Source organism: Rhincodon typus, chromosome 9, assembly GCF_021869965.1.
Source record: "Rhincodon typus isolate 14 chromosome 9, sRhiTyp1.1, whole genome shotgun sequence".
In the NCBI taxonomy this organism is placed as follows: Eukaryota; Metazoa; Chordata; class Chondrichthyes; order Orectolobiformes; family Rhincodontidae; genus Rhincodon; species Rhincodon typus.
The window spans coordinates 5,544,857-5,560,407 of NC_063340.1; the positions used below are offsets into that span (position 1 = coordinate 5,544,857).

The 15,551-nt window shown below is 39.8% G+C and overlaps 1 protein-coding gene across 2 annotated transcripts in view; it reads left to right on the top strand.

Annotated features, from left to right (window-relative positions):
• The window catches only part of esf1 (ESF1, nucleolar pre-rRNA processing protein, homolog (S. cerevisiae)), a 61,086-nt gene that overhangs the window by 29,527 nt on the left and 16,008 nt on the right, over positions 1-15,551 (top strand). For both annotated transcript variants that reach the window (XM_020533052.2, XM_048600572.1), the window contains exons 9-10: positions 491-646; positions 12,844-12,986. In XM_020533052.2, the coding sequence (XP_020388641.1) occupies positions 491-646; positions 12,844-12,986 (299 nt within the window). The remainder of the gene's footprint in view (positions 1-490; positions 647-12,843; positions 12,987-15,551) is intronic.

The following is a 15,551-nucleotide window of genomic DNA, read 5'->3' on the forward strand; positions in this document are numbered from 1 at the left end:
GTGTTAATTTAATACAAGGCCAGTAAGATTTGGTCATCATTGGTAATAGTCACCACGCATGTACAACTGATGGGGCAAGTTACTATAGTTGTAACTCAATGTGAAAACATGAACTGAGACTTATAGCTTTCTTTCACCTTTGTCCTTGACTTCTTCAGTGCCTATCATGGGGTTTTTGTCCCTTTTTACTCCTTTGTGCCGTGCTTGATATTTGATGGCATTAAATTTAATTTGGCACGTTCTTGGCTGACGTTACTGAATCCATTGCTTCTATCAGTTTAAGCAGCATTTTCCAAATTCAAAATATTTGCATGGAGTTTCCGAATCTGAGACACGAATGTGCTTGGGTGTTATCGTTGGGCACTTCCAGTGGCATCATTCCTGGACATTAATAAAATTTACTTCATGTTTCTTTTTTGACTCATATTGTTCATATTCGTGTACTGACACAGAGAATTTATGTGCGCTCTTTTGTTTTGCTTACTTTTAGATTGTGACATTAAAAGTGTGGAAGAAAGTAAAGTGACAACTAAGACAAAGAAGGATACTGAAGAACAGATTTTAAAATACAGAGAGCTATTGAAATCAATCCAAGGAAAGGAAGAAAAAAATAAAGACATGGAGATGGAGATAACCTGGGTTCCAGGTAAACCTTTTGTAGCCTGTGGCCTGAATGAATCATGGAGAACAAAATGTTGCGTTCATTTCTGGTCTCCCTGCTGTAGGAAGGATGTTGTGAAAATTGAAAGGGTTCAGAAAAGATTTACAAGGATGTTGCCTGGGTTGGAAGGTTTGAGCTATTGGAAGAGGCTGAATATGCTGGGGCTATTTTCCCTGGAGTGTTGGAGGCTGAGGGGTGACCTTATTGAGGTTTATAAAATCACGAGGGGCATGGATAGGGTGAATAGTCAAGGTGTTTTTCCTGAGGTGGGGGAGTTCAAAACTAGAGGGCATAAGAAAGAAAATGACTGACACAATGGTTAGAAAGAAGCCCTAGAAAGTAAAAACTGAGAAGAAAAATAATGAAAATTCACTATTCCAGAATGGGAAATAGACAGATGGGAATATGGAACCATAGGGCTGCAGACCTCCAGTTAGTGTCTCCTGTCTAGAAAATACAGATTGGATTGACAGACTTTTGGGGTGTTTTCAGCTCGAAGCAAGCATCTTTTCTGGTCTTTTCCAATTTCATTATTTGGATCTAATCTTGAAATTGGGTCTCTTGGAAATTTTCTGCATTCCAGCAATTTTTCTCCTCTTCCAATGTTGTTGCATGTGTGTTAATCACCTTTCATAACCTTGACCGAACAGCTTGAATTACAAGTATTGTCATGGTCTTCAGCTTTGAGGGAAGGGTCTCACAGCACGTTCTATCCTGTTCTTCTTCAACACGTATACATGTTCTCTTCATGCAAGCATCATGGAACAGCAAGCAGGAACCCTGTCTTTTCCTGGCTGAAGGAGATCATGCTTCGTACCTGGGACCTGCATTCCTTTTTGCTCCCATTGTTAACCAGGAGACTCATTGAAATGCTATACTCCTATCTTAGGAAACACTAGTTATGTGCAATCCCTCTTTGTCCTGACTGGAGCCCCAGAGTAATAGTGTCCTGGATTCACATGATAGCCAAATCTAAAATGCATGGAACTTCCAACCAGGATGACTAACTGCTTGCCAGGCATGATTTTGGGTTGGACCTCAAAAGTCACTACTCAACCCGTAGCTGTGAAACATAGAACTTAAGTGTTCTGTGCAAAAAAAAAAAACAAAGAATGGCACGGTGGCTAAGTGGTTAGCTCTGCTACCTCACAGCGCCAGGGACCTGGGTTCAATTCCAACCTCGGGTAACTGTGTGGAGTTTGCACATTCTCCCTGTGTCTGTGTGGGTTTCCTCTGGGTGCTCCGGTTTCCTCCCACTGTCCAAAGATGTGTAGGTTAGGGTGGATTGGCCATGCTAAATTTCCCATAGTGTCCAGGGATGTGTTGGTTGGGTGGACTAGCCAAGAGAAATGTGAGGGGATAGAACATAGAACATTACAGCGCAGTACAGGCCCTTCGGCCCTCGATGTTGCACCGACCTGTGAAACCAATCTGAAGCCCATCTAACCTAAACTATTCCATTATCATCCATATGTTTATCCAATGACCATTTAAATGCCCTTAAAGTGGGCGAGTCTACTATTTTTGCAGGCAGGGCATTCCACGCCCTTACTACTCTCTGAGTAAAGAACCTACCTCTGACATCAGTCCTATATCTATCACCCCTCAATTTAAAGCTATGTCCCCTCGTGCTAGCCATCACCATCCGAGGAAAAAGGCTCCCACTGTCCACCCTATCTAATCCTCTGATCATCTTGTATGTCTCTATCAAGTCACCTCTTAACCTTCTTCTCTCTAACGAAAACAGCCTCAAGACCCTCAGCCTTTCCTCATAAGACCTTCCCTCCATACCAGGCAACATCCTGGTAAATCTCCTCTGCACCCTTTCCAATGCTTCCACATCCTTCCTATAATGCGGTGACCAGAACTGTACGCAATACTCCAAGTGCGGCCGCACCAGAGTTTTGTACAGCTGCAACATGACCTCATGGCTCCGAAACTCAATCCCTCTACCAATAAAACCTAACATACTGTACGCCTTCTTAACAATGCTATCAACCTGGGTGGCAACTTTCAGTGATCTATGCACATGGACACCGAGATCTTTCTGCTCATCCACACTACCAAGAATCTTACCATTAGCCCAGTACTCTGTATTCCTGTTATTACTTCCAAAGTGAATCACCTCACACTTTTCCGCATTAAACTCCATTTGCCACCTCTCAGCCCAGCTCTGCAGCTTATCTATGTCCCTCTGTAACCTGCAACATCCTTCCGCACTATCCACAACTCCACCAACTTTGGTGTCATCCACAAATTTACTAACCCATCCTTCTACGCCCTCATCCAGGTCATTTATAAAAATGACAAACAGCAGTGGCCCCAAAACAGATCCTTGAGGTACACCACTAGTAACTGATGGGGGTGGGTATGGACAGGATACTCTTTAGAGGGACTGAATGGCCTGCTTCCACACTGTAGGGATTCTATGAACTGTGGATGCTGGACCTGAAACATTACCTCTGCCCTATCTCCCCAGATGCTGCCAAACCTGTTGAGTTTTTCCAGCAATTTCTGTTTTTGTTCACGTGTTCTCTATCCTGACTGTCACGTTTGTTGGATGCACTGATTTTCCTTGTCGCGGAAGATGAGATGAATTCTATGTTTGAAACTTTTCCAGTAGTTTCTGTGGATTTATTAAAAAAAACTCCTCCTGCAGCCAGCAGGTGTCACCACGACTACAAATCTTAACTATTTGAATGCAAATGAATTAAACGTGACTTTTTTTTTCTGCAGCCTTATGTGGAGGTATGCAGACATTCCAGTTCTACAACAAAAAGACTGAGCAAAAAAAAGCTTCACTGCACCTGTTTGTACACACACAATGTAAAACTTCAACTCAGCACCACATCTCCATACACAAGATTTTAATTGTGTATTTCTGCTTCCTGCCCTGCAGACATATTTTTACTTCTAGGCGTTGTTTGCTGTAGTATGGGGAAACTTGTACAGGGGAGGCTAAACTATCTGTGTGAAGTTTATTTAACTGGACAAGTGCATTCTCAAAAAGGCAGAAAATTTGAAGATTCTCTCCTCTGCTCTTCTTGAAGTAATTCAGTACTCCAGTTGTAGTTCAATAACTGCCTTTAATTCAAGGCAGCTTTCACGAGAATCTAATTAGAGATCTGAGGTCTTGATCATAAGCCATATATTTCACCCATGTGCTTTCCTCAAGAAAATAATAACTGCCTCAACCCCCAGAGATAAAGTGGATAACATTGACCAAATAAATAATATCTCTGGCAGAACCATTGTTTAAATGTTGTAACACATTTAAAAGCATCTCTCTTAGTTTTGGTTCAGTCTATGTTAGTCTGTGGTTTTAGCACATGTTGTATCTAATACATTTATTTCTCAAACCCAAAAGTTAATAGTTGGCACACTTTTAAATGTTGGCTGTCCTTTCTAAATAATCTGAGAAGGATGAAGAATAAGCAATGCCGTGCATATTTTTAAAAAGTACATAATGAATTTTATCACTTTTTTTGAACAATGATTTACCCAGCAGGGGGGAACCAACTAATGATACTTGGAACCGAAATGTACAGGGTCATAAAGGATTGTATCTTTCTGATATTTGTAATGAAACTATTTCAGTAGTTCATGTATAGTGTAACATAGTTCTTATTTTTCTTATGTGTCATAAACATTTATGGTCTTTTGTTAGAAGTATGTTGGCAGCCTCTTATGAAGACATTCAATGACTGACCTCCAAAGTGTAAACAAAAGTAAAAGATAAACTAATGATCTATCAAGCCAGATTTCACTATGGGAACTGACTTGTCCAGTATTGATGTTAGCTGTGATCATCAACTGCCCTGCCATCCAATCAGATGTATATCTACTTTTACTGTTGACTACTTAAATCCAGTTCATGCTGTAGTTTTCTGCTGTGAATAATTCCAAAGACGTATTTATGAAGAGAATGTTTAACCTCGCTTTCAATAGATGATATAAAAGCAATATCATGCTTGAGTGCTTGGCAGTGCACTCACTCCCACACTGCTGCTAATGTTGCTCAGTGACCATCAGACATGATGTGTACAAGTGCAGCTGTGCAGTGATTGTTGTAGCTTTGTGCCTCCCCAATCAAATGAAAGCAGCTCTCAACCACTCTGGGCTCTCCAATTGTAAGTAACCCACTGCCCTGAGATATTAGCCCACTTGTTTACTGTAATTCACTGACACTTTTGGCGTATTAATCTCACTTTGAATTTTTATTTCCTTATTCATTAACGGGATGGGGACGTTGCTGGCTAGGCAGCATTTATTGTCCATCCCTAATTGCCCAGAGAGCATTTCAAAGTCAACCACATTGCTGTGGGTCTGGAGTCACATGTTGGTCAGACTAGGTAAGGATGGCAGTTTCCTTCCCTAAAGGACATTAGTGAATCAGGTGGGTTTTTCCGACAATGGATTCATGGTAATCATTAGATCCTTAATTCCAGATATTTTATTGAATTCAAATTCTGCCACCTACTGTGGCTGGATTCAAACTCAGGTCCCCCAAACGTTATCCGGGTCTTTGGATTAACAGTCCAGTGATAATACCACTAGGCCATTAATTGTTGTTATTCAAAACAGACCTGTTTTGAATAGCTTGATTCAGCTTTGTCTCTGAAGCAATAACTTGTTGGCGCCAGATATCCCGTTCTAACGGCCAATCTTCCTGTTTGAGGCTGCAAGGTATTAGCTTCAGGGGAGAGTATTGCAGTTGAGATCACTTCTGTATTCTTCCACAATCCTTTTTTCTCTCGGTGGATCCAGGTGGATCTGAGGAGGGAACTCTAGCTGATGTTCATCCTGTCCACAGCAGCATATAGTTTTGGCTACCTGTAATGAAGCAGGAGCAAATTACTGCAGATGCTGGAGTCTGTACTGAAAACAAAAACTGCTGAAATCACAGTAGTTCAGGCAGCATCCATGGAGAGAGAGCAAGCTAACGTTACAAGTCCATATGACTGTTCATCAGACGTGAAGTATGGAAGGGACTGCATTTATGCAATAGTCGGTGGTGGAGGAGTTTGGAGTGATGGGGGTGAAAGGGTGCTGAGAATGCAGATTAAATGATCAGAATGTAAGAATAGCAGAACAATGGTGTATCTTACTGCCAGATTGGGAAGAACAGATGGTCCCAATGGAGTTGGGGAATGGGAGAGAAGACATGGTGCTAGAGAATGCAAGAAGTAAAGCTAAAAGAAAGGGAAGAAATGGGAGTGAGTTAGCAATCTGAAGGAGTTGAACTCAATATTAAGTCCAGAAGGTTGTAATGATGCAGCATTACCCTGTTTGACAAATACTAAAGAAAAATGAACTATAGTTGGCAGTATGTCCCCTCAAGCCTGCTTCCCTGTTTATTAAAACCATAGCTAATCCTCCACCCCAACATCACTTCCCGTCCAATCCACATTTCTGTCAAGAATTCCAAAGATTGATAGTTCTTTGAATGAAGAAATTTCTCCTTCTCTCGGACTGAAATGGTCAACACTTTGTTCTAAAACTCTGTTCCTAAATCTAGACTGTACAGCCAGGGGAAATAGCATCTCACCCCATTTAAGATAGTATATATTTTAATATATATCCTTGGTATGAAAACCAAAACTGTACACGGTGCTCCTGGTATGATCTCAGCAAAGTCCTGTATCATTGTAGTAACACTTCTTTAATCTTGTCTTCCAAATGTCTTGCATCATTTTTGAAAAGAATTCTTGTTGATGACAAGACAGTGGGATGCGAGGATAGTTAATGTGCTCTTAGCTTTATAGTTCTGATAACAATTGCTACTTTACTGGTCAGCATTGTTACTTTAAAATTTATTGTTTAACTGTGCTAGAATTACTTGATAGCTTGTGAAGACACAGTAATTACTCATACTATTCCACTCTATTACTTTTGGTACCGACTAGTTGAAAGGAAGCAACAGCATTTGGAGCAGGTATTGAGAAATCACTTCTTTTCTGCTTAACCCCCTAAGTAAATACCCCAGCTGGGGCATATTGCCATTTTTGAAACATTTTTAATTGCTAAGATTGCAGGAAATTCTAAAGTGAACTATTCTGCCACGGTTGAGATCTGATAAAAGATCAAACCGATGATGAAAGATGTGGCAGATTGTTTTGACGATGCAGGGCTTATCTTTCGCTTTGTGTGTTAAATCCACTCTGTCCTGTGATCGTTAAATTTCTCCATATGGTAGATACTCTGGATAATAAAAGAAGTGTGTTTGATGCTAATTTAATTATATGAACAAGAAAAGCACAAAAATTGACAAATACGATATCGTATTATGTTACAAGAACCGTGCATTGATGACGAAGTTAGTTCTTAGAATTATCATTAATCTTTACTTGCATTTGAGCAGTTTAAGAAATTTCACCCTTTAGACAAACAACCACCTTCAAAGCTTCATGAGAGAACTATGAGAACATGAGAACAACTTCAACACATAGTTAGTAGGAAAGGCACGAACAGACATAATGCCCAAATGTAGCAATGTTCCTCTTCATGACCTTGATGAAAGCTAACTTAATTTATCTCTTGTTTGGGAATTTGTTTTCCAGTTATATATATGTCAGCAGCTACAGTACATAAAGTAAATAAATGATCACCTCTTCCACTGCAATATATTTGTAAGCAGTGTAACATCTCTGTGCTTGTGTGTTCCCAGTTTACACTACCTCTGGTTGAGACAGTCATTTTGTCTTTCAATGATCAATATAAATTAAGTATTTACAATGGCTGTGCAGTGGAAGTTATTGAACTTAAAATGAAAAGTAACGAGTAAAATCTTAAAAGTATTGTAACATGACCTAGTGGTATTATCGGTAGACTGTTAATCCGGAGAACGAGGTACTGTTCTGGGGCCCCAGGTTCGAATCCTGCCACAACAGATAGTGGAATTTGAATTCAGTAAATATATGGAATTAATGGTCTAATGATGACCATTGTTAACTGTTGGAAAAACCCATCTGGTTCACTAATGTCCTTTAGGGAAGGAAACTGCCATCCTCACCTGGTCCAGACTGTATGTGACTCCAGACCCACAGCAATGTGGCTGAATCTTAACTGCTCTCTCGGCAATTAGGGATGGGCAATAAATGCTGGTCTAGCCAGCAATGCCGTCATCCTGTGAATAAAAAAAAGTGGTAACTAAGTTGATTTTTGCTCTTTAGGTAGCATTTATAGTGAGTTTTCTGGACCCCTCGCTTGAGATAAGCTAGAAGAAAGCTGTGTGTTCACAGCTATTTCTCCTTTGTTTTGGTGAAAGTGAAATCCAAAATATTTTCTAGAATTCTTTCAGGTAACAGCAAAATTCCCCTCCTGTATTAATGCAGTTACAATCCCCAGAATAAGGCTGAGCTTCCTTTAGACACATTCCTTAGACACAAAACAATCTTGTTTTTTTTTGAAAGAAACCTAAATTGTGACAGTTTGAAAGATGTGATATTAGAAATAGTAGAGCAAATACTGAAAATTGCAGTCTAATATATGGGCTCAGGATAAGTTTCTATAATGCTCAAATTTCCCTCTGGCAATGTATGCCTACGAAAGCTCCAAACACAATACTTTCTCGGGTGTTTATCCTACTTTGTTTGTTTTAATAAATGGAAGGTACCAGATGTTAAAGCTGCAGGGCAGCATTATGTGAATGAACATCGCTAACTGTGGTTTCTGACATCCCTTGTTTAAGCTGAAATGCTGCCCTTCTGACTTTGTCCAACGCCTTTGGAATGGTAACGGATGAACTGATAGATGTACTAACACTTGGCTACAGCACAAATCCCAGAAAGAGCAAAAGATTGCAAAGCTCAAAGAGCAGCTAATAGAAATTATGAAACTTGTTTCTTGAACATCAGACAGAGACATCAGATTGTTTAGAGATATGAGAGAATTGCAATTCATAGATAAGTGAGTCAGAGAGTAGGACTTTAATACCAGCATCAGCCAAAGGCCATGCCAGTTGAAACAAGGAAAAGATCACTTTTGGCCCTTTGATGGTAATGAGTTTAAAGAAAGATGAGTGAGTTGACTATTTAAATTTTCCTTTTGAAAATGTGAAATCCAGAATACTTTTTTCTCACCCCTGGAAATTGATCTCTGGTAATAATATCGATCAATCTCCTGAATTATGCCAGCAAATTCTTGTAGATGCTCTGCTATGATGTTAAACAGTCTTGATTTGAAATAGAAATAAAATTTGAAACTCAGGTCCGGCAGCATTAGCAGAGAGAGAAATGGAATTAATGTTTCAAGTCCAGTGACTCTTCTTCAGAACTCAGAAGTAAAATTAATTTGGGAAAGGAAGAATAAACATAGTTAGGAACCGAAAGAATTGCGGAATGCTGTAAATCAGAAACAAAAACAGAAACTGTTGGAAAAGCTCAGCAAGTCTGGCAGAATCTGTGGAGACAAATCAGAGTTAACGTTTCAGATCGAGTGACCCTTCCTTAGAACGAAGGATCATTTAACCCGAAACGTTAACTCTGATTTCTCTTCACAGATGCTGCCAGACCTGCTGAGCTTTTCCAGAAACTTCTGTTTTTGAATAAAAATTGTTAAGTGAATGGACCAAATAAGACGGTCCAGTCTATGAGGGACCATATGCTGTCTATTAGTAATAAAATTGGGTCCAGTGATGAGATGTTATCCTATTTTAAAATAACAATTAGTTTATACCATTGTTACAAAAAATTTTTTTTTTTAAAATGTCAATTAGTTGTTGCTAGAAATTTCAAAAAAAATCTTGGTTTAGTTATCCAGGGTGTTGAGAATTGAGATCTGAAAGGATCTGCTACTAAACTGCCATTCCCCAGGTTTACATACTGGATGTATTCTTATTCTCTGGTATTGAATAATTTAGGTAGCTCAGGAATCTCCTGTCGAAGGGACATCATTAAAATTTGCACGTGCAAGAATATGAGAATGTGGCTTAAAATTTTACAATGATAATAACTGATGATGTTTGACCTTATTGAATTGAGAGTTACAAATAATCAGGAACTCCCAAATAGAAATGCCAGGTTTTTATTTTGCATGACAGACTTCATTATGGTCTCCATCTCTGGTATTTACTACATAATCCATTTCTGTTTAAAAATCAATTCTCAACTGGTCAGTTTGGACTAGCAGTTTTGCTCTGGATGAGCATAGTATAGTGCAACAACTGACAATGCTGCCATCATCACCTTGGAAAACAACAGCCAGTTTTCAGGCTGTAGCCATTTCCACCATGAATGTAAATATACCTGAGGCAATTGTAAAGGTTTGCACAAAATGTTAAAGTGCTTTTGAAGTATTTTTGGAAGTAATGTGGGGAAAGGCAATAAACAGTTGATGCGCATCAGGGACCCACCAGGAGCAATGTGATAAATGTCCAGATAATATGTTTCATTGACATTTTTTGAGGGATCAAGTTGGCCAAGGAAATCTCCCTCCTCCTCTTCACGAATCTTTTATGTTCCACCTGAAAGAATTTAATATTTCTGAAGGCAGCAGCACTGATTGTATGGAGCTCCTTTACTGCTGCCATGAAGTGTGAGTCTCGATTTCACGTGTTCAGTTCTCTGAAGTGTGTCTTGAGCTATCCAACCTCTGACTTGGGCACCAATGATGTCACTGAGTCAGTACTGATGCCTATGTCTTGCATGAGAAAACGGAAAGGAATATTAAAGGTGAGAGAAACAACGGCCTTACAAATAGCTGCAGCAAAAAGAAGCGTACCATAGGAAATTGAGAAAATGGGAAATGTTGAAAAAGACCTGTGCATCAGGCCTCAAATATTGTTCTTCACCCCCATTAGTATTGTTGAGAGATCTCCTAGGAATATTGAAGGATAACTAGAGTGCTTGGTTGAGCTTTGGACAGCCAAGAAAAAGAGGTGAAACTACTCTCATGTGACTTCACACCCTTACCGTCCTTTTGGGTTCAAAATAACTTCTGCAGAAGCACCAGAAAGAAACGTTGCATCCAGCTCCATTTAGATCACAGAATACGAGTGGGTTTTGAAAGACCAGAAGGTAAATTACTACCCTGTATGGTTCCAGCAGGATGAAGATTGGGGTGGGGGTCTCTGGCTGCTGATTGAGAGTTAAGGGACAGGAGCTTCGGGTAAGATGGTGCTGGAGTAGGGCTTCAGAGCCCGGGGCTCGTCTGCTCCATCCACTTTTCTTTTTGTTTCTTTTCTTTCTTTCTCCTTTTTTCCCCTCGTTTATTTTGTTTTACTTACCTGTTGGTGAAGAGCTTGGTCACGGTGACGGCATTGGCAGCAGTTCATAGGCCTGGCAGCGTGGATTCGCGGCAGCGATGTCGGAGGCGAGTTCGGGTTCCTGACGATGTCAGCGTCCAGTGCAGGCTGTAGGAGGCTGAAGTGACCTGGGCCCAGTACGAGATCTGTAGCTGCATTGGTGAGTGGGCCTGAAGCGGACTCATGGCAGTAATGGAGTTGAGTTTGGGCCAGTACGATACTGAGAGGCATCAGTGGCATCTGCTTTGGTGAGGTCCAATGAGAATTCATAGTGGCTGGGTTGTCAGTAGAGGTGAGAAGGTGCTGAAGAGCAACGAGCATAGGAGGCTCGTGCCTGGCCACCAGGCCCACGGCAAATTGACGGAGCAGTTAACAATAAGGACTGTAAAGTTGGACACCCTTTCTTTACTTTTTTTAATGTCTTTATATTGTGTGTTTTGGTTTGTTTTTCTGTATTTTAAGGTATTGCTGGAGAGTGGCGACACTGTACAATGCTTTTCACTGTAGTTTTATCAGAAGATACACTTGACAGTAAGTAAATCAAATGAAATTGAGGCCTGTAGCCCGAAAACTGGGAACGCTATTGGACCCAGCAATCCAGGTGGTTTTGTGTTATACAAAGCCCAGTTTGGGTCCTCTCCAGCTTACCTGCACCCAACGAGAAGGAACACTGAGTCCAAACTCTGAATTAGTAATGCGGTGTAAATTCTGAGAGAGTTGGTTACAACTGAGTGTTCAACAGTCCAAAATAGTGGCTTAGATTGGATAGTCTCCATAACAAGACCATGACACTTAGGAGCAGAAGTAGGCCATTCGGCCTATTGTGGCTACACTGTGATTCAATGGGAACGTGGCTAATTTTGATAATTCTGGACTGCTCTCCTGCCTCAGTCTCATAACCCTTGATTCCTTAATGATTAGAAATCTGTCCAGCTTAAGTGTATAGTATACTTATCAATTCAGCCTTGACAGTCCTCTATGGAGAAGAATTTTGCAGTTGTGTACATTTCAAATGTTGCCAGCCAGGATTTCCCCATAGTTTGTTGATGGTACACAGTAATGTTTTGCTTACTCATAATAGAGTCAGTTTTGCACTGCGCAATTCATCCTTGGTTTGTGATCAGGATAACTTGATAACAATTGACAAGATTGTTCCATTTCTGAAGAAGGGTCCTGACCCGAAACGTCAGCTTTCCTGCTGCTGTGATGCTGCCTGGCCTGCTGTGTTCCTGCAGCTCCACACTGTGTTATCTCTGACTCCAACATCGGCAGTTCCTACTATCTTTGACAAAATTGCCCACTGCTTTCCTACCTACATAATGGGCTGAACCTTCCTGTATTTTGGCAAAGTATCAATTTTGGGGAGTTTCATGGGGGGATTCCACCCCCACCCCTCCGACCTTTTCTTTCACAATTCTCCACTGTTCACCCCATTAATTATGGATCCCTCCTCTGCAGCGTTGTGATCAGCAGAGGCAGCAATGTCAACCAGTTGCCAGTATCTTCTGACATTCACTCCAAGGCCACCATATTTAAATGCCAGCTGCCCACCATTTCAAAAGCTGCCAGCCAGGAACTACCCATTCCAAAGGACAATGCTAAAATGGGGAAATCGTCACCCTGCTTCACCAGTAGGCCCTGGTGGACTGGGTGCTGGAGAGGAGGATTGTCCTTTTTCCCCAGGACTGACAAAAGAAACTACAGCAACAAATGCTGTAAGCTTGGTCTGAAAGAGCGACTGGGTCAATGAGATATCCACAGTCCAGAGGACCATCCTTAATAACACTTCTTTATGATTCCTCACGTCATTCAGATGCTGTGATATCCGATGACTTCGCATAGTGTAACATTTTGCGTCATAAGTGAATTTTGAAAGGGGAGCCTCTGTGAAGTATTGTACATCTTAGCATGCAATTAGAAATGTTCTGTCTTATTTCAGGGCTGAAAGAAACAACAGAAGCAATAGTAAAGAAAAAAATGGAGAAAGATAATGTGCTGACTCCATGGGAACAGTACTTGGAGAAGAGAAAAGAGAAGAGGCAACAGAAGAAAAAGAAAAAGAGCAAAACTGAAGATCAGGAGGTAATTGATAATTTATAATGTTGAAATCTTATTTCCTCATCATTGCAGAGAAAATGAGGCAAAGTTGGTGATCCTTGATACAAATATAGTAAATTTCTGGTGAGTAGCAAATATTGGTCATTCCCCAAAGACTATTCTGTTTACTTCGAAACCGCTACCATGCTTAAGTAATCTTTTTAATTTATAACTTGAATGACAATCGGGGTTTGAGTTTTTTAGAGAAAAGGCATGCTGCATATTTTTAATCTTGGTGTGACTGCCAGGATAAACATCATTAAGAGTCTTCTGTGATTAAAGCAAAATAAACGTCGTCTTGATCCACCCAGAAAGTTGGAAACTGACTTTGATCATTCAAATTTGTCAAGTTTAGGAATGTGCTTGCTTAATTTGACTGTTTGGACTTTTTCAGAAGAGAAGTAAATATTGGATTAGTGTCTGGCACTTGTTTGATTCATACTTCACATTGTAATTGTCAGTAGGATTTTTCTGTTAACTGGATGATGAGGACTATGATGTCTTTCATTAAATTGTCCATTAACCCAGATTTCAGCAAAATTCAAACTGACCCAAATTGTCTGAATTAAGTAATAGCCTTCTTAATCCCTGTTTCTGTACATGTCTGTGATTCTGCATTATAATATTTCCCTTGTAACTTTTTTGTAAATAGGGAAGATGGAGGGGTGAAACATACTTTGAAAGTCGGAAAAATCGGTAAATAAGTGGTTTATGTGAAAAGAGTAAATAGACCTTCTGTCTAAAAAAAATTGGAAGGATAGTCTGGCCTGATGGGAATTATGCAATACACTAAAACATCGGAAGAGGATAAACTAATGTATCAAATTCCTATTGAAGTTGTAAAATGAGAAATCCCCAAGTTTCCAACTGAATTGCTTTGGTGATTTCCATTTTATGGCTGTTGAAACTCAAGTGCTGGCAATCTGTTACATTAATATTTTAAACGTTTGAAGATAGTAGGGGGTGGGGTGTTTGGCAACCTGGTTTAAAAGTTTCAGTTTACGCAGTTCTGAGAAGACAGCCTGGCAATTTGGCCAAATCATGCGTATTGTACACGATTGGAATTTTCTCTTTAAATCTTGCAGATGTGTGATTGAAATGGGCCTCTTATGAAAGGTGCTGAGGGAATTTAGTTGTCAAAAGATCAAGGAGGATAATAGCATCATATGTATTCCAGATGCTTTGGATAATTTTATGAAGAAAGTTGCCATAATAGGTGATCAAGCAAAATTGATTACTCCCCTTTGCTGGTTTATTTAACACTATCAAGCAATTGGTTTCTTATGAATGTAGAGAATAATCAATTTGTAACAATTTTCATTTAGTACTGCTAAAAAAAAACAGAAATTTTCATTTAGTACTCCTTAAAAAAAAAATATTTTCTCAAAGCTTTGCATCTTGCACTCATCAGGACAATATGCAAGAATACCAATTTAGGCTAACATTTATACAGTATGAGAGGAGAATGTGGATTGTTGGTAAGTGGATTCTGGTAGAGGCATTGTCATGGAGAATATACCAGTTAAATGATGTTTAACAGTTAATTGCCAGGCCGTATTTAAATTTTAAACCAGGCTACTTGATTCTAATAGGCCAAGGTATTATCCTGAGAAATGAACGAGTGAATGGTTGTCATATTTTGTTGAGTTGAAACGGCAGAGTGATATATGTGACCTTTCTGGCTGCAAAAAACAGGATCCGGTATATTAATATGTAGCGTTAAATACACATAGATGCATCACACTGTGAGCCTGAATATCTATTTTAAATTGGGTGTCAGTGTAACTCTTCATACGTTTGGGATTATCCAGCAAACGTCAGGATGTGTTGTTTGTATGATCTGCAGTCTTTGGGACATACAAATGTAGCAAAGCTATCAGGTTTGGCTCTTCCATGTGGCAGCTATGTCCAGTTTGTCACTATGCTGTATAAACAAATTCTTTATTTGATCTGTTAGTTGCTATCTAATATTTATTTCTCCCTGTTCTGGACTCATACACAAGTTTACAGTTTCTCCTCATCCGTCCTGTTGAACTCCTTGGTAATTTTAAAGAACTTACTTCGGAGTGTATATTCCTATCACTAACTTGCCGCTGTGATCCATCTGCACATATGCAGTCTCACACCAGTTCTATCTTTTGCCCGTGTAAGATTTTAACTCTGAAAATTCAACTCATCAAGATAAATTCATGGTAGATAACCGTGGTTATATCCATGGTTACCTACCAAAAACACAAAGGTGACTCAACAAATTAGAAACTAGAAAATATTGTCCTAATAAAAATAAAAAAAACTTTATTCACAAATAATCACTGACATGATTGGGACTCCCTTCTTTACTTCTCTTCCCCCCCCCAGCCACCACCTCATTCTTTTTCAATGGTGAGTAGGAATCTCAGTGATTCCCTTGTACAAACAGCAAACCCTTTATATTCTGTGTCACCTCAAACACTGAAAATATTCCAAAGAACTTTCCAGAGCTGTAAATGAAGCCAAAAATCAAGCCAAAGAAGGAACTATTGCCTATGCCTGTATGGTTGACCCCACCTA